Genomic DNA, 26,885 nt, shown 5'->3' with positions numbered 1-26,885 from the left:
TAACCATTATCACACTCCGCCGCAATAATACAGCCGTAAAGGCGTAGCGGGAACTCGTATTGCTACCATACTGACTACAATTACACCTCTACAGCAGCTCCACTTAATTACATTGCATTGTAGCATCAATTTATTCTCCATCACCACACTCCCCGCAACAATACAGCCATAAAGGCTTAGCGGGAACTCGTATTGCTTACATACTGACCACCATCACACCTTTACAGCAGCTCCACTTAATTACATTGCATTGTAGTACGAATTTATTTTCCATCACCACACTCCCCGCTATAATACAGCTGTAAAGGCTTAGCGGGAACATGTATTGCTTTCACACATATAATGCACCAGACTCTGAATACCTATGCACCCCTGCAGCCACAGAGTTGGTCTACTGTGCCTGATTCCTATCTGCTACACAGCTGTTAATCAGCTCTCCAAAGCGCACTTCCCTTTAGAAACTGACTTTCACCGCACCTCTGCAGCCGCAGAGACGCTCAGCCGAGCATCACTCCCCTCTACATCACTGCCGCAGCAGTGACGCTTAGCGAGCGCATATACACTTCCACTTAGCAATCCACTACTGATACACTCTCCAGCACTGCCAAAGCAGTTAAACGTCTCTGCGAAGGCGTATTTACCTTCCAGATACTGACTTCCATTGCACCTCTGCAGCAGCAGAGACGCTCAGCCGAGCATCATTTACATCCCCTGCACCACTGCTGCAGCAGTGACGCTCTGCTGGAGCTCATGCACACTTCCATTACACTTATACCACTTCTGTCACTCCCAGCACTGCTAAAGCAGTTAAAACGCTGCTGCAGAAGCGTATTCTTCCCCTTAGGACTGACTACCACCGCACCTCTGCAGTCGCAGAGACGCTCAGCCGAGCATCATTCCCCTCCACATCACTGCCGCAGCAGTGACGCTCAGCGAGCGCATATACACTTTCATTTAGCAACTCAATACTGATACACTCTCCAGCACTGCTAAAGCAGTTAAACGTCCCTGCGGAGGCGTATTTCCCTTACAAATACTGACTTCCATTGCACCTCTGCAGCAGCAGAGACGCTCAGCCGAGCATCATTTACATCCCCTGCACCACTGCTGCAGCAGTGACGCTCTGCCGGAGCTCATGCACACTTCCATTACACTTATACCACTTCTGTCACTCCCAGCACTGCTAAAGCAGTTAAAACGCTGCTGCAGAAGCGTATTCTTCCCCTTAGTACTGACTACCATCGCACCTCTGCAGTCGCAGAGACGCTCAGCCGAGCTTCATCCCCCCTGCACCACTGCTGCAGCAGTGTCACTCCACCGGAGCTCACGCACACTACCATTTATCCATACCACTACTGACACACTCCCCATTGGACTGCCAAAGCGGTTAATCAGTTAACCGCTTCTCATCTGCAGCTACAGCTCCGCAGAACCTTACAGCTTTATTTTCCATCACTACTATACTAAACCTTTACGAAACTCACCACATATGTTTTAAACCTTTACACTTACCCCACTCACTCTCCCGCTGGTCCTTACAATTAACAGAACCCGGGAGCACACATAGTCATACATAAGCACTTTCAGTTAATTTTTACACCCACACCAGTCTCTGTTGCTCCTCCAAGCTATTTCTGTATCACTTTTCAGCAGCCGGATATGGCATTAATCTCCTGTGCCTTTTGGGGGGTTCTTCAAATACGCGGCTGCTGTCCCGAGCGGAGCATTTTGGGGAGTTGTCGAGATCTACCTGAGCTCGAGGCTCCCCTCTCTTCCTTCAAACGGGAGGGAGCCCAGGGCTCAAGAACCTTCGAGCTCAGGGCTCTCTCCCGGGACAGCATGCCAAACTTGCTTATAATCAATCATCAGCTAAGTGTGAACTCTTGAAGTGAAGTTTATTCATAAACTAATTTCGAGAGGAGCACGTGATCATGATTGAACACGGCTGGTCCTGCATTAGCATGCTTGATCCACCAATCAGGCCATTCCTAACCACTATAAAGAGCCAGGGTTTTCTCACTACAGTCATCTTCGATTTGAAGAATCCCCCCTTCCACCCCTACCTTTTCACCTTTCCCTCCATAGGGCAGCACGGTGGCTCAGTGACTAGCACTGTCGCCTCACAGCAAGAACGTCACCGGTTCTAGTTCCTTAACAGGCCGGTGGTCGTTTCTGTGTGTAGTTTGCATGTTCTTCCCGTGCTTGCGTGGGTTTTCCCCGGGTTCTCCGGTTTCCTCCCACATTCCAAAAACATGTACAAGTTAATCGTTAAATCTAAATTTCAAAACAGGTAATCTAATAATGCAGCATATCTTTTAATAGCCTTCAATCATAATCTTTAGCTATTATAAAAAGGGGAGTTGTCGAGATCTACCTGAGCTCGAGGCTCCCCTCTCTTCCTTCAAACGGGAGGGAGCCCAGGGCTCAAGAACCTTCGAGCTCAGGGCTCTCTCCCGGGACAGCATGCCAAACTTGCTTATAATCAATCATCAGCTAAGTGTGAACTCTTGAAATACTTCTGGCTGGGTTTAGAGAGAGCCTTTGGAAATATAAGATTAATAATGTGTCAGAGGATAAACGACATTTACTTGAGTAACTTTTTTGGCAAATTGTACTTTAAAAATGGATACTCACGTGCAAAAGATTTCAGAGATATTTCTTTAAATTACAGAAAATAAACAAAGCAAAAACTAAAAATACAGAACATTCTTTATGGTAAAAATTCATTAAATTGCAGTTTATTAATGTTGATAATTTGCATTTAAATTGAGAAAAAACAGAAAACATATTGTCAGAATAAAAAAAATTATAATCTTTAAATTGTAAATTAAATAATCACAAATTGTTTGCTCCATATGTACAAGTTATTACTGTCATTTTACAGATTATAACTGTAATGACACAGGTAATTACTGCCATTTTACAAATTATCACTGCAATTATACAGATTATTACTGCAATTTTACAAATTATTAGGGTAAATATATAATTTATTATTGTAGTTATACAGATTATTAATGTGATTTTAAAGTTTGTCACTGTAATTATACAGGTTAATAATGCAACTATACAAATAAATTCATGTGATTATAATGATTATTACTGCAATTATACATATTTTTACTGTAATTTTACAAATTATCACTGTAAATATATTCATTATTGTAATTATGCAGATTATTTCTTTGTGGAGTTTGCATGTTCTCCCAGTGTTTGCGTGGGTTTCCTCCGGGTTCTCCGGTTTCCCACACAAGACCAAAGACCTGCAGTACAGGTGAATTGGGTAAGCTAAGTTGTCCTTAGTGTATGTGTGAGTAAGTGTGTGGTTTATTCCCAGTGATGGGTTGTGGTTGGAAGAGCATCCGCTGCTTAAAACATATGCTGGATAAGTTGACGGTTCATTCCGCTGTGGCAACCCCAAAGGGACTTAGCCAAAAAGAAAATGAATGAATGAATGAATACTCTGCAGGTTATGAATAAATAATGTAATTTATATAGTTTAATAAAACTGATAAGATTTTTAGAACCCCCCACCCCACCCCCAATTCCACAGTATTAATACAGTTAAATATTTTCATACTACAATATACTGTATAGCATTCATTAACAGTGTTATACTGTAAATGTAATACAGTAAACAACACAAAATCTTCACAGACCGCCAGTGAAGACCATACATTGAAGTAAATCAAACATGTTGCGAACATTCATAGGTTTGTGCAAGAAGTAAGGTTAGAATTACTGATGACTCAAATCAGGCAGTTCAGAATCAGTTTTTTAAGAAGACATGGCTCCACTTTAAACCTTTGTAAATCATTTGTTTATAAACATTTAATTTCCATGAAATCTAAAAAAAGCTTACTTGGTCTCCCTTAAAATTTAAAACCATGTCCTGAAATATGTACTTTCAGCTGAAAGAAAAGGATCTCACCTCATTTTAGCATAATATACCTTACACCAGTGTGGCTACAGTGAGTCAGTTGAAACCAAATTTACAAATGCATCCTATTGTTGTCAGTGATGAAGATCATTAGTAACAATTCCATTCCCGTACTTTTATGTATACATTAATAAAGCTATCTCTAAAATGTGAAAGTAGTTGTTTTTTATGCTGCTATTAGTAAGATGTACTCCTATACAGTATCTACAAAACTCCTAATTAGCTCTAAATTTCTAATGAATTAGATTTATTTGAATCAACCTACACTTAAAGTTGCACAATATGTTGCACAGTGTGAAATATTGTGCAGATGATTCGTACTAAGACATATCTGGGAAAAAATCTGGGCAAATTAATATGTTAACTGAAGCCGCCAGACTTTTGCAACATGGTGTGAAGAGCCATGCTGAGATTTCAGAATTTCAAGCCTTTTGAACTGCTTTATTTTTATTCATGCGCATATTACATTTATTTAATTATGTAGATGATGTAAACATATGGAATGGTTATCTAATTTAGATGGAGATTTTATATTCTATGGTATTATATGCTTTTAGCATATTTTTAGTGGCTGTAGTTTACTGCTAGATGTAAAAATGCTGAAATGTAGGCTAAACCAGACACAATCTGCCAGCTGTTGCTAAAGTTGAAAACACAGAACAATCACACACTGAATGATATACAACAGCTGGGACTTGTTTGTATAGGATCCACTGCTCTTGGGTGAATTTACACTGTGATCCATGGTGGATGGATGCTAAAACGGGACGAGATTTCTTTCAGCTGAGTTATTGTCTTCTAAAAGGGAGCACTGTACAAATGTGGTGGCACTATTGACGCGGGAAGTAGACAGATTTAAAACTTCGGTAACACTTTACAATAAGGTTCATTAGTTAATGCATTTACTAACATGAACTAATCATGAACAACACATGTACAGCATTTATTAATCATAATTGAACATTTACTAATGCATTATTGACATCCAAGTCCATGCTAGTTAACATTAGTTAATGCACCATGAGTTAACATGAACTAACAATGAACTACTGTGTTTTCATTAACTAACGTTAACTAACATGAACAAATACAGTAGTAGATGTATTGTTCATTGTTTAATCATGTTAGTAAATGCATTAATTAACATTAACTAATGAGCCTTATTGTAAAGTGTTACCAAAACTTCAGTATCGGGACAACACTATTACAGACAACACGAGGGTGTGCTACAGAGGACTGCAGTGTTTTATCTCTCACCGGGTTACATAGGCTAAAGCAGGGAAGCGTCCCCACAGTGTTTAACTGGTGCCATTAACTGAAGCCTAGGAGGACACTTAAGCGTATCACTGAGATTGTGATGTTGTTTGAAGCTAAATTGCTTTTAATTGTTTAAATTAAACTGAACTGAATGATATTAAAGGGATGTTTACACCATTTCGAAATTTCGAAATTTTGGAAACAGCCGGAGGTTTGTAGTTCACAGCATGTTACTAACATGTTTACAGTGCTGGTTCTATACTTCCGGGTTTCTTCCCACCGCAGCCTCGCTTTGGTTCTTTAAAATGGCGGCCGCGTGAAATAAGCGTATGTGCCTGTGAACAGCTCCTCCGGGTGTGGCAATGGGCATTCATCCTCTGCTATTTCTTCCTTATTTCTGCTGTCTTGAATCTCCATATGTCAATTGAAAACTTTGTGACTGTTAAATGACAGTCAGCTCACGTAAATCTGCAGTAGCCTGAACTTGTTTTTCGGTTCAAATAATGTACCAGGCTTTTCATTGGTCCGTTAAGATGACCTTTTTTTATTGCCTACAGAAATGCAGGTCAGTGCGTAGTTGAAATATTAATTTAATACTGTACTCGAATTGTGTACTTGTGTACTACATTGAACGAATTGTGATTTTAAAAGTAACGAAGTAGATTCCTCAGCTTAATTTGTACTCAGGTACAAGTAAAATTACATACTTAAAATTCTATTCATGAAAGTACAAATACCGCAAATTTTTTTTTACTTAATTACATTAACGTGAGTATTTGTAATTCGTTACTTTCACCACTGCTGTTATGAACAACAACAATACAAGTTTCTGGCACTGCAGCATATATCGCCATATATTTTTTTGCATTGTTTGCTGAATTTATTAAACAAAACTAGCATAAGCAGAGTTTTTAGTGTGAGTTGGTGCTACTGAAAAAAGTGTTGCATGCAGAACTGTTGCAAACAATTTATTTGTGTTTAATTTAAACAAACAAATTCAATTGAATAATATTCAACTTAATTTGTTTGTTTAATTTCAGCCCAAATAGATTGTTTAAAACCACCTAACGTAAAAAAAAAAGTAAATCCAAGAAATCATCTTTGAATAATTGTTTTCAATGTCCTTCGCCTTATGGTGAATGCAGTAAAGAACTGTATTGTCATCAATAACGTTACCTATTTAGCACAAAAGGTCATAACACAAAAAAGTAAAAATGAAATCTTACCTATGAAATGTTCTGCCTTTGTGCTTGGTTTTCTTTGTTTTCTCGTTACTAGACCCGTACACAGCGCTAAAGTCCAGCATCTTCACGTAGAAACACTGTCTTGACTAGTACGGTTGAATGACATTTGTCCTGGGAGCACTGTACAAATGTGGCTGCGTATTGACGCATGCTCAGGGTCCCTATGCAATATCTAGTGTATATATCTATGGTCTCTGTCAATAAAATGGTGATGGGCGTGAATCCCCTAACTAGCTTATTCCAACGAGGTGCACTATTTGCACTTAGCCTAAATAAACACTTTAAAATCTGCATTTTCCCCCCTCGCATGGGCCCCAAGTGCACACGGGTCCCTGGGCCTGTGCCCATAATGCCCATTGGTTAATCTGGCCCTGATCCTTTACCTGGATCTTTTGACATTAAAATTCACTTTAATGTGAATATGACTAAAAAAGTCACAAGCAAATATTTTCTCAACTCAAATAAGTGGCGGCTTGGATCCAGAAACAGTATTCAATACCTCACAGGTTCGTCACGACTTAACAAGCGGATAGGGTTCTTCTCACAATGTCGAACTGTTTACTTCCAAACAAACTTTCAACCATTTGTTAGAATTCCCAGCACATCCCGATGATTAACTGTGAAGCATAACTCTGCCTCACGATGTTTGCAGTCTGGCTTCTGTTTTCTGTGATCGTGACCACTTCACCACACGGGATGCCTAACCTTCATGTCTCATTATTATGCAACAGCCTCATGTGCCGTCCAGGTGGAGCTGTGGATGTTTTGGAAAAATCCGGCCCTCCGCAGGTCCACATCCCACGCTCCTGGCAGTCCCTCGCATCTCCCCCCTGCTTCCCAGGCATTCAGGTTGTTGCTGGACCATTGCCAGCAGCCAATCAGAGCGCAGGAGAGTCCCGCTCACAGCTGTGGTGCTGATGAAGTTCTTCTCCTCTTCCTCATCAGAGCCTCCATCACATATTTCCTGTTATAAATGGGTATAATGTGACATCACAAGTGGAGAGGCCATCTGCACTCGGCAGGGTCTCGGGTTATTTCTGTCAGACCGCCACACACACACACACACACACACACATACACTCACACATGCTGGCTGGAAGAGTTGCTGTATGTCGAGGGAGAGCATGAAACTTTTTAGGAGGTCAAAGCAAAGATGTCATGGATGAGAGAGATTTGTGGAGGCTTTGGCGAAATGTTTTCTTTCGTCTGCCCAAATTGATAACACTAAAGGCCCAGCGGTTCTCAACTGGTGAACCAAAAATTTGTTGCCTGTCTGTTCTCATTACTTTTAAAATGACTCATTACTTTTAATGTTGTTGCCAAAAATATACTCATGCAGCAGGTACAGGGTTAAATTTTCAATTAAAGCATCATATTATTATTTTTATTATTATTATTATTATTATTATTATTATGATTATTATTATTATTTTGTATTATATGTTTTATATATCTCTCATAAAATCATTTAATTATTAATATTATTTAATCATTTTTCTGATTACTATTTTAGTGGTTAGCACAGTCACCTCACAGCAAGAAGGTCGCTGGCTCGAGTTCCAGCTGGGCTAGTGGACATTTCTGAATGGAGTTTGCTTGCTCTCCTCATGTTAGCATGGCTTTCCTTCGGGTGCTCCAGTTTCCCCCATAGTCCAAGGAGAAAGAAGAGCATCAAATAAAGGACAAAGCCGAAGGAGAATGAATGAATGAATTATTATTATTATTATTATTAATATCATTATTGTTATTATTATTATTATTATTATTATTATTATTATTGTTGTTATTATTAGTGACCCTAGACAACAAAACCAGTCATAATTGTCAAAAAACAACTTTTTTGATATCTGAGGGTTAAAAAAAATACAAACAATTACCTTTACAGTGGTTACAATTAAGTGCTTAGCAATTTGGAGAACTGATCAAAAAATGTTTAAGTGACCTTTTATGATTAGCTTTTTTTGATATATTTACAGTTGGAAATATTTAAAATATGAAAATATAATGTAATAAAATTACAAAAAATATATAAATATATATTCATGAAGCATGATCTTTACCTAATATTTGAAAGATTTTTGACATAAAAATAAAATTAAATAATTTTGTTTAGAGAGATCCAAAAAAATATATATATTTTGGTTATTGGCAAAAATATACACAACAGGGTCCAGCGTCAAAATTTCAAATAAATAAAAATGTAAAATAAAAGGGTCATATTATTCTTATTATTATATATTTGATATATAATCGACCTCGTGCACACCTCCCACCAGTGCCGATATACAGCCATATAGCACTACTACTATATATTGCTCATATGTGTGTGTGTGTGTGTATATATATATATATATATATATATATATATATATATATATATATATATATATATATATATATATATATATATATATATATATATATATATATATATATATATATATATATATATATATATATATATATATATATATGTATATATATATATATATATATATATGTATATATATATATATATATATATATATATATATATATATATATATATATATATATATATATATATATATATATATATATATATATATATATATATATATATGTATATATATATATATATATATATATATATATATATATATATATATATATATATATATATAATCATAATATTGTTTTAATTATTTATGCTACATGTCATATTACACAATATTATTTTAAATGTTTATTTTAATTATTTTCAGCTTAGTCCCTTTATCAACTAGGGGTCACCATAGCGGAATGAACAGTCAACTTATTCGGCATATGTTTTACCCAGTGGATGCCCTTCCAGCCGCAACCCAACTCTGGGAAACACCCATAAACTTGCATTCACACACATACATATATATTCTTATTAACACATATACTACAATTTGTTGAGTCACCTTCATGCAAAACCTGTTGAGCATCACTGAACTCTGCATTCCCTTCATACTCTTTTACTCTTTTTTCCAATCAATATGGCGCACTTCAGATACATAACAGAAATGTCATGTCAGGTCATGCCACATGTCATCCTTTTCAACACAAAAGCGTGCCACGTTCCCTGTCCCGACATTCCAAAAATAGCTGTTTGTTTTTGGAGGGCTGCGGTGTTCTGCAGCCCCGGCCAGATGGGGTGTGAAGACAGGGGCTGGAGTCATGGAGAGAGTTGCCATCAGCCCGCTGGGTGAGGGATGAAGCCCAGAATGAGTCTGAACACCGCAGCCGCTGTCAAGGCCATAGAGAGCGAACGCCTGGATCCCGGAGCCCAAATGAAGGTTTTAAACGCAGACGCTTTGACCTCGCTGCTAATCAAGGTCATGCTGTTTACTTCACTGACAAATGCTCGTATTATACACACGCTTATGAATTACAGAGTAGTGCACGAGCCGAAAATGGATTGAATTGTCATTTAGGATGTTAAAATGCAAGTGCCATTTACATGCATGAGACATGACAGAAAGTCTTCTGGTTGGTGCGCTCCCGTCAAGAAGGGATTGTTTATGAGTTAACGGCTTTGGATAATAGGATTCCAGCCGCGGACTCAGGATTTATGTGGCCGGGGAGATTTTTGACCGTTGGAAGAAATTGGAAAAATAAAAATAAAAAACGACTGAATGGCTATGCACCTTGTTTTTCTTCCAGGGCTCTTGTTTCACTCCAACAGCCCCTGACAGTCAGACATGTCATCTCGGAGCATCGGTAAAGAGGCTGACAGCCAAAGGTGAAAAATAACACCTCTGTGTTCATTCGTCAACAGCGTCCGGCCTCAGTTAAGCACAACACACAGCTGGAGAAAGCCTTTCCTCATCAGATCATGATGGAGCGTCCATTCGGAGCCAGTGTCCTACAACATAGACATCCATCAGAGGCTGATCTATATTACACGATCGTGCTATTATATCAAATCTTCAAATATGGTTTAAAGACGTATCTGTAGGTCACCTATAAAATGAAGATTCTGTCATTGGTTACTCACTTTGTGGTAAACCTCTATGGCTTGCTTTCATTCTTCTGCAGAACACAAAAGAAGAATGTAATGCAGCTTTCACACGTAAAACAAAAATATGCAAATGTATTTGTAGGACTTCTGCATCTAAATGTATTGTTTTAATAGTGGGCTGCTGAATGCATCTGATGTACATTTTGAGGTGTAGGATTATTTTTCTGAAAATTCACAGCTGAAATTGTTTCTGATCAAATGAGTTTCACTTTTGCAAATTATTTCAGTCATACTACAGAAAGAAGTCAAAAGACACTACACTTTACCAATTGCTGGGTTGTTTTAAAACAAATTTGGGCAAATACAAATTTAAGATGGATTTAACCGACCAATGGGTTTAATTCAACAATTGGGTTGGCCATATTTTACCCTTATTTGTGTTGAAGCAACCAATTTCTTTACCAAGGGTTTTTTACATATAAAAATATGATATAAATAACAAACTTTTCCAATGTTTTTCCCACAATTTTTTTTTTATAAAATGTTGGTAAATCAGAGTAATATTCTAGCCGGCAGCTAGCTCTCTTGCATGGTCGCCCACTGAAGCTAAGCAGGACTGTGCCTGTTCAGTTCCTGAATGTGAGACCACATGGGAAAGCTAGGTTGCTGCCTAGCACTATATAAATATAAAAAAAATATTATTCTTGGACTTAGTTAAAGGGATAGTTCACCCAAAAATGAAAATTCTGTTCTCAGTTACTCACCATTGATTTTCTCCAAACCAGAGATGCGTTTTTGAAAAGAATCGCTAGCCAACTAAGTTCACAAGTTCCGTTGTTATAAACAGTTTATTGATTTGGCGTTTCCCAAATTTGTTGTTCCAACAAACATTCGCAAACTGCGTCACAAACATAGTTTAGAATAGAATACATAGTTCCTGGCTGTGTTCTGTTGTGTCCCAGTTATTCCCCTTTGCCCTATTCGTTTAGCACATTCTGACATTTAAATTTGGAATGATTTTTTTTTTAAAGCATTAAGGTCATCTCTCTTAGCTGTTATTTGCTTTCAAAGTATTTTTAAAGTTCAGTTTTAGTGATCTTCATGTTTACAATTGTGCTCCCTTCGTAGTGCACTTCGAAAACATTGTCATTTTGAACAGAGCCATGTGACAGTATTTAAAAGCTGAATTTAAATCTCCAAAGCTTGTGAAAACAAAAAAACACAGCATACATTAATCGTTTAAATTTCTAGCATTTATTTATTTGTTTATAAAATTATAAACATCTTTTTACCAAAACTAATATTGTTTTTTTTATGTGTAAAAAATTTGCACAAAGAAATGATGGGGTTCTTCTCTAAAGAATTTGTTACTCCACCCTGTTTAGAGCATTATTATGGGCGTTTTACGTTTTAACTAATGTGGTTCAAATTAGAGATCTGCGCGGGACTAAATTTTGAATCCCGCTCCCACCAGGTTTTAGCCCGAACCCCACCACATTTGTTGTTCAGCATTTGTTGTCCCGCCCCGCTGCGTTTTCTACCCGCCGCACCCGTTCCCGCTAACGAGCGGGGGAGAACAAAACTGAAAACCACCCAGCTATACAGAGTCCAGACAGCCTATACCAAGCTGTCTGTATAAACACACACACATATACACACACACACAGACAGCACAAAGCTCTCTCTCTCTCTCTCTCTCTCTCTCTCTCATTCACTCACACAAACACACACAGCAGCAAACAAGCAAAACACAGCATCATGCTGTCTCATTCACACACATACATACGCGTGCTCGCTCAGGAGTCGGGAGTGATATTGTTAGACCACCTGCTCCCGTCCAAAATTAAACCAGTAACAATGAATCTGCGCCAGAGAAACTACGGGTTTAGGGAAACACTCGTCACTACATTGTTCTTTTCCCAAACGATGCATTGTACTATAGTTTAGCCACAAGTAGCGTTGTTGTTTGAGAAATGCACCCCAGTTTGACTTTAAAAATACCAGTAAATTATTTTAAATAAGATATTTTGAAGAATGTTTGAAACCTGTAAAATATACCTGCCAAAATTACCTCTTTAAAGTTCAGCAAAAAAAAGAGAAACTTATAATGCTTTGAATTAACTTAAGGTAGTGAGTATATTTTTATTTTTGGGTGAAGTATCCCTTTAAAGTCTCAATGAACGGAAGCTGTTAGCATTATTTGTTTTTGTATTGTGACGCAGTTCCTAGAGAAACTGAATTTTAAATGAGTGGGCGTGGCTTGTTTATTTCTACTGCGAGCTGAATGGACATAGTAAAGTAGAAGTACTCACCATTTCTGTTTGTTGTCAAAACTGACAGTTGGAGGGGCGTGGTTAAATATGTTAGCCACTCCCATTACCGCAACATCATGTAATCTGCTAATAAAACTGAAGACAAACAAGTGCATTTTCAGATTTCAATTAAAATTTATAAGGGCTAACAGTTTTTTTTTTCCTTAATGAAATGCACAGATGAATTGTTCACCACAAAACTGGCAATGTGAGCTTACTAAATCAGTATGGTTAGTTTTGATTTCTTGGGATCTTTAAGAAGACAAATTATCTTAAAGAGCCCATATTATACATGAAATAGGGTTAAATCTTGGTTGTAAGGGTCTCCAACAACAGTCTAATATGCATGCAAAGTCAAAAAACACTTTCATGGTCTTATAATCTGCATTTATTTTTACCTAATTATCCCAGCGACTCCTGTATGAATCGTCCAGTGATTCATTTGTTCCCAAACCCCTCCTTAGCGCGAAGCTAATCTGCGCTGATTGGACCGATGACAGTCTGTCACGATTGGTCGACTGCCTTCAGTCAGAGAATGAAATGCCCAACAGCTAATCAGCAATATAAAAGTAATCACAGTTCATACGCGCTCCATAGTGTAGGCGTGGATTTTAGCTGCCACACACACACACACACACACACACAAACACACACACACCTCTGGACGACAACGCTCCCGCTTCCGCCCGCACCCGCCAGGTTTTAGCCTGAACCCGACCGCTCCCGCTTATATTTAGAATTTCTTGTCCCGGTGCCCGAACCGCCCCGTTTTCTGCCCGCCGCGCCCGATCCCGCTAAAGAGCGGAGGAGAACATAACCGAAAATCACCCAGCTAAACAGTCCAGAGACAGCCAGACAGAGCTCTCTCTCTCTCTCTCTCTCTCTCTCTCTCTCTCTCTCTCTCATACGCGCGCACTAACACATACACACAAGCGCCAAGCAGACACACAGGCAGGCAAAGTTCTGTCTCATTCATATGATGATAGCCAGTTAACCTGATACAGTACACGCGGTTACAAGTAACAAATCACAACTAAATACATTTGCAAGCTAGAGTCAACGAGGCAACTTTAATCGCACGTACTTACACTTGAGAAATGGAGGAAGAAACTCATCCTGACGTCCATTAGTAAGTTACTCTTTACTGATCCTTACTTTAACAAACGCAGATGAAGTATTCTTTGTAGCCTGTAGTTTCCAGAAGTTTCCAACTGCTTGGTTATAATGCTGAGGTTTCATCTCTGGGTAGAGAATCGATAATGTCCATCTGCAGTGTGACTTCAATCGACCGGCATGTTTGTGTGCGTGTGTTTGTGGGTGTATGTGTGTGTGTGTGTGTCTGGGTTTCTGCGTCAGAGGGAGGGGCCTCAGGTTTGAAATCTCCCGGGTTTGCGCGTGCACGTGAATAACTTGGTTTCGTTCGTACGTCATGGCGAAACACCTAATGAATCGGTATCAAGGCGACTCGTTTGAAGCACTATGAGTCGACTCTTTTATAGATGAATCAACCGTTTTAAACACTGTATTCTTACAGATTTAAGCCTTAGCTGGATACTTCACTTCACTTAGAGCTGTGTTACACACTACATGGAGGGGAATTTTCAAAAACCCATAATATGGGCTCTTTAAAAATGTACTTTAAAATATTACTCTTAAAATTTTATTGAATGTGAATTGGACAAAATCTGACAAATGTCTTAAAGTAAACATCATTTAGATGTGGTATCAAAAAAAAATTCAGGACTGTTGGATTATTGGAAAAATAATACACACTGCATGTTACTACATCACATGTGCATTATTTTCTGATAAATCAATGAAATGTAGTCAATTATCCTTTACATAATCAGCACAACTGTGAACGTATCATTGAGTCAGTCTAATTTGGGAATTAATAACTCAGACCACTTTTGTGAGCCAGATCGACCGGAAAGATTTGGCTCAAAACAATGATTTGTTTAATTGGACATCATCAGCTTTTATGTATTGCCAAAAGAAGCTCGGAAAGATGTTCAGTTCAGTCTGTTCCTTCATGGCCAGATTACTGTATGGCATCAGAGGAGTCGTATGAACTACTTTTACCATACTTCTATGACGCATTTGCATATTTTTTTTTTAAGCTTGAACGCTCCAGTTTCCATTATTTGAAGTTGCATGTGGGAAAAAATGGCCTGTACATTCTTTGAAATGTCCTTTTTTGTTTGTGTGTGTGTGTGTCTGCCACAGAAGAAACACAGCCGGGTTTGGAACGACATGAGGGTGAGCAAATGATGACAGAATTTTCATTTGTGGATGAACTATTCCTTTAGGTGAAAAGAAAATGATTTCCGTTTAACGCTGGCCTGGCTGGTGCTTGCTGGAGTTAAACGGCTCCCACTCTTTCAGCTGCATTGTAAGTGCCCTCACAGCTCTTTGATGCAGTGCTTTTGGTAATTGATGTGCTCTGTAACGTGGGCATGGTGGAAGAAAGGCTTGTGTGTGTGTGAGGGGGGGGGGGGGGGGGGGTTGTGGAGTAGATGCATGAATTTAAATAAAGCTCCGGCTGTAAGTAACTGCAGGAATGAGATGCATTTTTTTTTCTTTTGGCTGAGTTGACTGAGAGGCGTTTGATTTATCCTCACGAGGAGCTGAGCGCTGGCTCGCCTGTCCCGCTTATTTACTCTCCGCATTGCTCTGCTGGGTATTGGCCAGTTATTTACTGCAAATGGTCGCGCTGGTACGAGATGGGAGAAAATCGGGCTCTTATTTATTTATTTATTTTTCAATTAAAAATGGCATGTCAGAAGAGAGATTTAAAGGTTCCGAGGGATCTGATGTTCTAACCGTGCTGGGGCCTATGAGGCATTCCAATATTGCTTTGTTGTCTTCTGTCTCTTTAGGAATAAAAAGACACGCTGCTGGAGTGGACAAACTATCTGACTCTAAAAAATGGAGCACAGTTTTTTACCATTGACTGTAAAAGAGACAAAACACCAATGTCAATGTTACTACTCTAAACCCGAAAATGTGCTCTAGCAACAGATGCTAGAGGTCATGGACTTTAACCTTCTTGTTAGAGCCACCAACTCTCATGTGGAGGGTTGCCAGTTCGATCCCAGCTCAGAGCGGGTTGAGTAGTGTAGGACTGGTGGGGTTGCATTGGTGCCGTGACCCTAATGGGAGTGAGGTTTTGGGTGTAAGTGTAACAGAGGCCAGCTAGTAAAGTGCTGTTTAGTTAAACCTCACTCTTTTGAACCCAAAAAAGTGCTATATCAACAGACACTAGAGGCCATGGTCTTTAGCCTCCTTGTTAGCGCAACAGACTCCCATGCGGAGAGTTGTCAGTACAATCCCAGGTCAGAGCGGGTTGAGTGGTGTTGGACTGGTTTGGTCACACAAGCAAAACAATGAGGGTTTGAAAACTTACATTCACAACTTAGAGATTGGTGCAGATGTTCAATAATACAGTATCTGGAAGTTTCCTTAATCTCCACCTGTAGACATGAAGTTGGGGAGAAATGTGGCTCGGACGTTCCTGGATTACTACAAACTGAACAACCTGATAGATGAAAGCAAGACCAGCGGACACATTAACAGGTGCGTAATGCAATTTCAGTAACAGAGACAATCTTGGTTTTGGTTTTCACATACATTATTCCATTTTCACCATTTTCTTTCTAGTTTTAGGTTGATATAATTGTACATTTCACCAATTTAATTGTGAGCTTATCATTAATTCAGAACCTCTACATTTCTGTCACAAACCACAAGGCCTAGGCCCATTCCAGTTTTTTTTACCCCCACCCATTCCCCTTGCCCCTTAAAACAGAGTGTGAAGGGGAAGGACTTCAAAAGTTACCCCTAATGAGACACCAGTACAACACCCGCACATGTCATAATGTCATTGCGAGCTTGTACTTCATATGAGATCGAAAATGGCAACTGCTGTAGTTATTCCTGTTGCATTATTTTTTGGGTATTTGTCTTCAGGAAATCACTGAAGACAACGAAACCATGTTAACATAACCGTATAATGTGGCAAAAAGTTTGTAACTGTACTGTGCATTTACACTCTGGCCATATCAATCAATGTAAACAAAAGAAAACAACATTAACATTGCAGCAGACACTGTAAAAAGGTCATTCCCGGCCACTAGACATTTCTGACAGGGTATTGAGTGTCATCGAGTGACAGATGTGAAAGTTTGTTATGGGACTACATAAAGGAGTTATTAATATGTATTATATATAGAAAAGAAATTTATATTTTTTAAAGCATGACGGTAAAACATGAACGCGGTTATAAATGTATTAAAACATGTGCTTGTTTATTGTAAAAATTCTTAATAACGCCAAAATATACTAATTTGTGCATCTCCTGACTTGTGGTTGCAGCCATGCTGCTGTTGTAGATGGTTTATTTTGGGAAATTGTCATACCACATGGTTTCTAGTGTGGTCCTGAAAATTGTTTTGAGGGCTATCTAGCCCTTCCCCTTTGCAAAGTAAAGAGGGGGGGGGGGGGGGGGGGCTCTGCGCCTGCTGACAGGGGAACCTCAGCCAATGAGGGCAGAGGGGCAGGGGCTCTATCCACCGGGCCCCCTATGCAAGGCCCTGCAGCTAGATATGAGGAAATATGAAAATTTGATATGATAACTTATAACTTTTTTTTAAAGTCTAAAACTGTAATAATATCCAAACTGTTGTGTCATGCGTGTCTTCAAAACTTTGACTACGCCATTATATGTATTTCTACTATTTATACTCTGAGAATTACCTACTGCAGTACAATAGTAATAGGATTATAGTTCTATCACAATGTAGTGCAACGACAGACACTGAAACCACCACAGGCAACATCACACTTTAGAATGTGTGCAGAAAAAGCCAAGCCATTAATATATAAACAGACACAGACACAGACTTCAAATTGAAATGCACTTGTCCACATCTCTATTTGATTATCCATACAGATTTATTCATCCAGGATTTCCATGTTACGGTAGATTCCATTTTGATCACTGAATTCCATCAGCCTTTTCCACATCTAAAAAAGCATTGGTTCATCTTACCTCGAACTCCTGATTCTGACATAACTCATCTAATAAACATGTTTCATGTCTTTTAGCACTTTCGATGGAACATCCGCCAGTCATCAAGGAAACAAAAGTGGAAACGGAAAGGTGAAAAGCGACAGAAAACATGGAGCCAGGGATTTCTGAAAGCACAGAGAACATCACTAAGCATTATGGCAAGCCGTTTTGACATTTAATCAATAGCTCGTACTAGTAGCTATTTCATGTTACTAGTACTTATTTTTTAGATACTAGTGTCTTTTCCATTAAGTACTAGTGTTTATTCATTAGATACTAGTGCCTATTCTTTAGATACTTGTGCTTTTTTTAATTATACTAGTGCTTACTCATTAGACACTAGTTATTTTTTATTAGACACTAGTACTCATTCACTAGATACTAGTTACTATTAAATAAATACTAGTACTTTTGTTTTAGATACCAGTACTTATTCATTAGATACTAGCACAGGGGTGGGCAAACTTGGTCCTAGAAAGTTGTTGTCTTGCATAGTTTAGCTGCAACACTGATCAAACTCACCTGAACATGCTAATTAGTGTCTTCAAGATCACTAGAAATCTAGGTGTGTGTGATTAGGGTTGGAACTAAACTGTCCAGGACAGCGGCCCTCCAGGATCGAGTTTGCCCACCCCTGTACTAGCATCTATTTATTAGTAGTACTTATTCATACTTATTAAATAGTCACTAGTTCTTATTTATTAGATACTAGTACTTATTTTTATAGTGACTAGTAAATATTCTGTTATTACTAGTAACAAATTTAAAATTCTTCCATTGATCTCTATGGGATCTGTCATTGAGATATCAACTATTCAATTTTGACTAGTATGTGTTCCAGATGGGACTAGTACATATATTTTTGTACAAGTAGTTAATCACTCGGTACTTGTACCGTTTAATTACTTTTAGATACTAGTATCTATTTAATAGATATATTGCTTATTAATTAGATAGGGGTACTTATTAAATAGATATTAGTACTTATGAATTAGATACTACAACATATTTTTTAAAGATAATACTAGTACTTGTTTGAAATGTTACTAGGAAATATTTTTATTTTACTAGTAAAATATTTAATTGAACTCTACTCTTTCATTTGGACTAGTCATAACATAAGACGGGTAAGCAAGCAGAACAGACCTGTAAATAAGAATTGTTACTAGTTATAATTATAAAAGATACTAGTGTCTAATACATAAATACTAGTACTAATGAATAACTACTAGTATATATTTAATAGATACTAGTATAAATTAAATAAGCAGTATCTAACGAATAAGTACTAGTATGAATAACTAATGAATAACTGGTATATATTTAATAGATACTAGTATAAATTAAATAAGTAGTACCTAATGAATAAGTACTAGTATCTAATACATAAGTACTTGTACATAATAATATGTTCTAGTCTAAGCTGGAATTCATGGTCAAAGCTGAATAGTTGATATCTCAATGACAGATCCCATAAATCAATGTAAAAAAATAATTTGTTACTAGGAACAACAGAATAGTTACTAGTCACTATTAAAATAAGTACTAGTGTCTAATACATGAGTACTAGTATCTATTAAATACGTAACAGTACTAGCATCTAATGATTACCTACTAGTCCATAAAAATATGTAATAGTACCAGTTGTAATATGTATTAGTTAAAGTTGAATAGTTGATTTCTCAATGACAGATCCCATAGAAATCCATATAAAAAATGTATTTGTTACTAGTAACAGCAGAATAGTTACTGGTCTCAATAAAGTTATGGTATCAAATAAGAACTAGTGTCTATTGAATAAGCACTAGTACCTAATGAATAAGTATATATCTATTTACTATATCTAATGAATGAGCACTAGTATGTAATAAAAAAATGACTAGTGTCTAATGGGTTAGCACTAGTATATTTAAAAAATAGCACTAGCATCTAAAGAATAGGCACTAGTGTCTAACGAATGAGCAGTAGTATCTAATTAATAAGTACTAGTACTTGGAAAAGAAACTAGAATCTAAAGAGAAAAAAAAACTAGTAACATGAAAATAGCTACCAGTACAGGCGATTAGATGTCAAAACTGCCTGCCATAAAGCATCACGGCCCTCGGTGAGACATTGTGAACTACAGTCCACTGCAAATTACTATTCCATATCAGCCCACAGCAATCCAGCAGATATTTGTTGTCTAAGTTTTTATGTGATGATAGGACTCAACGACTGTGAATAAGTCTTTGCTATTAATTCTCACTTGTGAGATATTGCACACAGAAAGCATCAACTGTAAATTATCCCACGGCTGCATTTATTGCTTTTTCAGTGCTTTGTTGAATACCAACTACTTTCTTTGCCTTGTTTTTGGAGCTGCGTATTATCAGTACAGAAATTGCATTTGACTCAGCTGTGCTCGTTCTGATAAAGTGATTACTTTTATGAATTCTTCAGTTGTTCATTTAAATCGGAATGCTTGAAAATTGCTTAAATGTAAGCAATTGACCTGTAATGTTTTCATTATATTTATGCTTTGTGTTCATAATAAACTGTTTGGTTTTAAAAAAAAATCATCTTATTAAGTGCTTATATTGAAAACCAGAAGTCATTTTAAAATGCTATTAAAAAAACAATACATTTTTAATCCTCTCATCATAGTCTCGGGACAATAAGCATCAACACATTGTCTGCCGTTCACTACTCAAGCATAGAGTCTGTTAAGCCTTGTCTCCAAACAATGTCTGATCTGTCCACACACAACAAACGCACACGGAACGCAGTGTGAGGTGCTAAAATACTGATCGGCTCGAGCCATCAGTCAAGAAGTGTGAAAAGCAGCGTGTATTTTTCAGGCCAGTCATTTGGAATAACTGAGGCAATCAGTCAGAAAAGGCAAAAACAAATGACTTGCATTTTAGATGGTAGAAGAGAAGATGGCGAGAGCTAATGTGAATGAGAAAACACATCCATCTACAGAGTCGTAACAAACACACACACACACACAGGTAATGGCGCTGTCATACCTAAAAGCCTTTGTGCTTATGGAGAGTCTCACCTCCCCACTGCGCTGTCATTTTAACCAGAGCCTCGAACCATTAGTCCCTCATGCTTGGCTCACCTCACTGCCACAAACACATCCTAATTGCCCTTAGGCTGCTGTGAACTGTTTGCATTTGCCTTCTTAAACATCGACATGGCCCATTCCTGAGCAGAAGTTAACTGGCCTGGGTGGTTCTCTGTGAGGTCTGTGTGGTTCATTTCCAGGGCAGATCCTTCATTGGACATCATTTTAAGCGGCTTAAAACGGAGACTTGGTGAACTAATGTTCTCTGCTTTTAGAAATCTCTACTTCTGTTCACTTTGCGTTTTGAGAAAGAGTCATTACTTTGCAAATACCCGTGTCTGAATGTGTCCTCAATTTTCAAATCATTTCTGGTTCATCCTGACTTGAAGTACAGCTGGGGTTAGGACCAAACACCACTACTAAAACTGAACGTTCTTACTAAATCTTTAAAAGATTCCCTTTTTTGTGAGTTGACATAAATCTTGAACCGAAGCTTCTTCACCCCAAACAAATGTCTTAATCCAAACTGCTTCGAACTAGCCTATTAAGATCCCGTCTATAGACAATTTTGAGGGATGTAAACAATAACATTGGTCCTAGCCTATTTCCTATATTACATTTTCAATTTTAGTTTGACAACAAGCAGGAAATATTCATGAGCCAGTGACATCGCCATATTAAAATGGTCTTGCCACATGTAAAATACTAAAGTAATTTGAAGTATACTATAGTGTTAATGAGCCCAACACAATCTCACGGCAATTCATACATTTTTGATTTAGTGACTAATTCGTATTAATTCGTACAATCTAATTAGTTCGATTTGCTTATCCCCTAATGACAGTTGGGTTTAGGGGTGGGGTTAGGTGCCACGCCTTCTTTTTAAAATCATACAATTTCGTACAACTGAACTCGTAAGAATTCGTACGAATTAGCCACTAAACTGGCAAAACGTAAAATACTAATGTTTTTTCGTGAGATCAGGCTGATTAACCCATACACTCAAAAAATATTTTGTTTTGCTCATTCAAACTAATTTAAAATGAGCTGAAACAACACAATTCTTGAGATTTCATTGGGACAACTCAATTTTTTATGTTCAATTGTTAAAAGTGTTAAGTTAACTTAATCAATTTGTGTTGGGACAACATAAGTGAATTGTTTGTTTGTTTGTTTGTTTGTTTGTTTGTTTGTTTGTTTGTTTGTTTGTATACATACTTTTTTGTCCCTCAAGGGTAAATTTTTTGTGGACTCACGGAGCACTTCAGCAAGTTCTGACACAATAACAGTTGGAAATAAGCAAACATGCAAAAGAAATACATACAGGAAAAAAACATATGTACACTACCGTTTCGTGTTCAATAGTCTGATTGATACTGGGAAAAAAGAGTTCTTAAGTCTGTTCCACTTCAAGCGGAAGGTTCTGTATCTTCTACCAGAAGGATCGTAAAGTGGGAGGAGTACATGAGATAGATTCTTTCTGCCTTATTCACAGTGCATTGCTCGTAAAGTGTTTAAATAATAGTAGGAGTTTTAGATCCTATTAGTCTCGTAGCAGTACTGATAATGTTAAAAAAAAATTTATTTCATATTTACAAAAAGATTGCCATACCATGTAGATAAACCATACCTGATGACACTCTCAAATACAGGCTGATAAAATAGGTACATGATTTTCTAATCAACCCCATAGAACCATAACCTTCGTAGAAAATACAGTCTTTGGAGAAGCTTTTCACAGATACAGTTTACGTGTGTCCCATGTCAGAGACCCGTCTATGTAAGTTCCCAAATACTTGTATGACTGTACCTGAGTGATTTCTTGATTATGTACAAACACTGGTAAATGCTCGACAACACACTTGGGGTCAAAGATTATTTCCTTTGTTTTTGTTTTTTTGTACTGACTTTTAAAAAGTTTTCATCACACTACTCAACAAATAAATCAATTTCAGAAAAAATAAACAGAAACAGGATCTTGTTTTTTCAGCAAACTTAAAATTACCGTATCGTCTGAGTATTTAAAAAATAAAATTCTATTTCTTTACAGTGTACTATAGTCCTTGAAGGAATGCATTGTGGTAATTGTAAAGTCGCTTTAGTTACACATAAACTATACTAAATATTTTAAGTATAATTAAAGTACAATACAGTATTTCTACAGTTTAGTTCACTATAGTTAATCGACAGTATGCTGGAGCATTCATTTACAAAGATTTAATTACTAATTGTACAGTAGCCTGTTTACTAGTTCACAAACACTAGTATGTAGGCTAGATTTTTGTATTTTGTCATGTGAGATCATTCATTCTTCTTTGTCTTAATATGTAAAATTTAACGTTATAGGTTATGGAAACAAATCCACTTTTATTAAATATATGTCTTCAGAATTGGCTAGGATATATGCACAGTGTTTTTCAGCCAATGATAAACTTCTGGTAAAAGGTTTATGTGACTATTTTCAATTTCAGAAGGTTCCTTTTACAACATCCATGTTGTAAAGTAATTCAAATATAATCAGTAAAACATAATTAAGCATCCATTTAGTTGTTAAAGTGTAAAAAGAAAAGAAAGACCGTTGTAAGGGATGACAATTCACTAGAGGCCTTAAACTGGCTGACAGAAATTAAAAGTCTGTGTGCATATACACCAATTAGAAACCTGAATGTAAAACTGTAAATAATACAGTCGTGGTTATTATTATTTATTCGCTCGATTATATCGATTTTCATTACATCGATATTTATTCACTTTTGAAATATTTTTCGTGTCGTCATTTCCTCGCAGCTTCACAGCAGCCGCTTTGGTTGTTGTCATAGTAACCAAGTTTAAAAACACTGGCGGACTGAAGACGCCCAAAATCCCTCAGCGTCACAAATGCGACAAAAAGCGAATAAATGCACCGTCGAATTAAAAGTACAAGCTGTAAGTACTTCGCCCAAGCGTCTGAGTTTGTCTTTTTTGCTTATCAGCAGCAAAACTATTCCTATTTTGTGTATCTTGACGGAGGTTTCCGCTTTAGCATTCTGTTAGCAACAAGTGGCTAACGGATGACCAAGTGAATCTGTCAGCCTTCAGTCAAAGTTACATCCAAACTCTTCGAACAGAAACATGTTAATAAACGTTATTGTATTTAAAAGCCACTTGTTTTTGTTTTCCTCGGCTAACATTATTAAGCTGTTCCCAAGAGTTAATTTTGTGTTCAGACAGCTTTTTTACAGGAATAGTGGTACCGAGGGATTCTTTGGGTCTTAATAAGGTCATTTAAAAGTCTCATAATTTGCCATTCGACGATTTAAGGTATTGGATCAGAGGGAAAATCTTAAATTAAACGTCAAATGTCTTAAATTAAGAGTTAAAAAAATACTTTATATCTTCCACAGTCCTATTGTTTGTCTAACTTATATAGTTAATTTACATAACGTCAACTAAACATCTTGTTTCCATGTCTTGTCAAGTTTTTTTTTTCTGAGAAAATGAAACTTCTGCTTGAAAAATAAATTTAAGAGTTGTTTACATTCTGGAGTAAACAAGACCATGTAAAATTAAAAGTAATAATTATTAAGTAAATCATAAAAAAGGTAATGTTCTGACATATATGCATGTATTGTGATTTTTACAGATAAACAAGTAACTTAATGTTAAACATTTTGGATGGAAAATATAATGCTCCTTAAGGCTACAAAGTATTTCATCAGTGATACTGATAAGACAAAAAATAATAATAAATCCAAGGTGTGTATTTGTGCTGCTACCTTTCCTAGTTTAAGTCTAAATATCACAACAAATATTAGGTGGTTGCAATTGGCCATGGGACGTTTTCAAGGTATACCGCAGTTTGGAAAAGTCAAGGTTTTAAAACTGCCAAAATTTTCTGTTATACCATTCCTAAGGTATATGTAAGACCTTTTTTTTGTTTGTTTGTTTTTGTTGTTGTTGTTATTTTATAGGACCACAATAACTTTAGTAGAACAGATAACCAAAGGTGCTGTTTTAAATTGTAAAGAACTTTGGGTTTTTTAAATAAATAAGGACAGTAGAAGTCAATGATTCATTTTAATTATTAAGCCTGACATGTTTACTGTAACAAAATATTTTTAAATGTTTCTCAAAATAAAATATTTTGGCTGCGTCCAAAATCGCCTACTACTCAGTAGGTATGTGAATAGTATGAATGAAGCCAATTTTAGCTGACCCAATTCACCTGTACCACACCTCTTTGAACTTGTGGGGGAAACCGGGGCACCCAAAGGAAACCCACGCAAACATAGGGAGAACATTCAAACTCCACACAGAAATGCCAACTGACCCAGCCGAGGCTCGAACCAGCAACCTTCTTGCTGTGAGGCGACATAACTACCTACTGCACCACCGCATGACTCTATAATTTATTTTTAATGTTATTTTTGTTTAACAAATGTTGGGGGGGGGATTGGTACATTCTGAGTTATTATAAATTAATATAATATAAAAGGTAGCATTTAGCCCTGTATAAGTCTAAAATGTCATTTATAATGGTTTTAAAAAAGTCTTAAATTTAACTTGCTGAAACCTGCAGAAACCCTGATAACACTGACAGCATGTGTACAAAACAATTTCTTAACAGATGCAATTTGTATAAAAATGACCTCATGTCGGTATGTTGTCCCTATAGATCACTTGTCCGGGGGTGATGTTACCGTCCCAAGAGGACATTTATTTAAGTGTGCGGATAATGGGTCAGTACCAAAAGTCCAAGTGTGTTCCTCCAGTTTTCCCTCTGCTGCTGCATGAAAAAATGGTGTTTGTGAAGGTGAGGCTTGATCAAAACGGCTGAAATTAAATTCAGCCTACAACATCTTATTCTGTCTGTGTCTGTTCCCCAGACCTTTGTAGGAATGCTTGACCCGGCTGCTGTAGCTGAACATCTAGAGAGTAAGAATCCTTTGGGCTGCCTTCAGTTTGTGTTGCTCTCTTTCTTAAACCTCAAATCAATAAACGTATATACCTTTCCGCTATGTTTTTTTTCCTCTGCTGCAGATGATACAACGTCTTTAGAGCTCATTCAGCTTGTTCCTCCAGGTAAAATCTCACGTCCAATCCACAGTAACACCCTGACAGATATTTGAGACCTTAGATTAAGTTTTCCAACATGGTACTGTAAACTGAAAACATTGCATTTGTGCTGACTTTTGATTGAAAAGTGGCTTTTGCTTTCTGTTGGTACAATTTCAAAAATTAACCAACATCGGCAAGGGAATACATACATTATTGGACTGAGCGCTCTCATTACATTATGCATAAATCATGCTGCTTTCAGTGGAGGTCTCATGGGCTTAGTTTTTGACACGCAATGGTTTTTGTTGTGTTATTGCTTTAAAAAACAAAGAAACATCTTTATTACTCTGAAACAACTTGATTACCCAGCTGTCAGGAAAAACGGACAGAATTCACTATTACATCATGTATTTTTGATTTAACCGTGCAGAGGGTGAAATCCTGGCCACGTTTGAAGCCGACACGCGGGAGTTTCTGTATCCAGGCCCTCGTCTGACTCCCAGAAGCCCCGGCCCAGAGAGAGAGATTCTGATGAAGAGATCCATCTCCTTCCCTGTGCGTGTGTCTTCCTCTCAGCGTTTTTGTCATATCTCTGATGCATCTTAAAAGCCGGTCCCATTTTCCTGCTATTTGCTTGAAGACGTAGATTGTTTTGGTAAATTGATCTGCCAAGAGTGTTATTATCTGCATTTGCCCTCTGTCTTTTCATCATTCGAAAAGTTTTGTGATGTTTTTTTTTTTCTGCTTGCTATCTCTCCTGTCTCATTCCCTCAGGGAATCTCTCCCAGAGTGGAGTTTTCAACGACGTCTATTATTGAGGAGTGTGATGTGAAACATGGTCAGCCTGCCGTGTCTGTGAGTCTCTGAGCTTTTTTGTTGTTGCCATTATATTGCATCTGCTATCAGCTCCGTTCCAAAGCTAGCGTGCTGCCTACATAGGCAGCTGCCTTTTAAGGCCCCTGGAAGAACCGTGCGATGCTACCGCTCGTTATGTTTTGGAACAGAGCA

At 37.4% G+C, this 26,885-nt stretch overlaps 2 protein-coding genes and 1 long non-coding RNA gene across 33 annotated transcripts in view; 2 read left to right on the top strand and 1 right to left on the bottom strand.

Annotated features, from left to right (window-relative positions):
• The window catches only part of LOC147842612 (uncharacterized), a 79,841-nt gene extending 73,110 nt beyond the window's left edge, over nucleotides 1-6,731 (bottom strand). The window contains exon 1 of the long non-coding RNA XR_015497745.1: nucleotides 6,424-6,731. This is a non-coding gene — a long non-coding RNA (uncharacterized LOC147842612). The remainder of the gene's footprint in view (nucleotides 1-6,423) is intronic.
• The window catches only part of agbl4 (AGBL carboxypeptidase 4), a 680,504-nt gene extending 660,158 nt beyond the window's left edge, over nucleotides 1-20,346 (top strand). For 3 of the 17 annotated variants that reach the window (XR_015497064.1, XR_015497073.1, XR_015497074.1), the window contains 3 exons: nucleotides 16,200-16,296; nucleotides 17,827-18,027; nucleotides 19,739-20,346. Coding sequence is in view for 4 of the 17 variants with exons in the window: in XM_087263312.1 (XP_087119438.1) it covers nucleotides 16,200-16,296; nucleotides 17,827-17,920 (191 nt within the window). In the remaining 13 variants the exon portion in view is untranslated. 17 annotated transcript variants of the gene reach the window in all.
• Nucleotides 20,347-23,660: 3,314 nt separating this feature from the next.
• Nucleotides 23,661-26,885, top strand: part of spata6 (spermatogenesis associated 6) — a 22,645-nt gene continuing 19,420 nt past the window's right edge. For 4 of the 15 annotated variants that reach the window (XM_087263331.1, XM_087263329.1, XM_087263326.1 and 1 more), the window contains exons 1-6: nucleotides 23,661-23,765; nucleotides 25,495-25,632; nucleotides 25,706-25,754; nucleotides 25,860-25,901; nucleotides 26,308-26,532; nucleotides 26,652-26,732. Coding sequence is in view for 10 of the 15 variants with exons in the window: in XM_087263320.1 (XP_087119446.1) it covers nucleotides 23,718-23,765; nucleotides 25,495-25,632; nucleotides 25,706-25,754; nucleotides 25,860-25,901; nucleotides 26,308-26,432; nucleotides 26,652-26,732 (483 nt within the window). In the remaining 5 variants the exon portion in view is untranslated. 15 annotated transcript variants of the gene reach the window in all.

Source organism: Danio rerio, chromosome 8 (genome assembly GCF_052040795.2).
Source record: "Danio rerio strain M-AB ecotype USA chromosome 8, GRCz13ab, whole genome shotgun sequence".
NCBI lineage: Eukaryota > Metazoa > Chordata > Actinopteri > Cypriniformes > Danionidae > Danio > Danio rerio.
The sequence above is the reverse complement of the archived record's forward strand: the minus strand, read 5'-3'. Positions and strand labels throughout refer to the sequence as shown.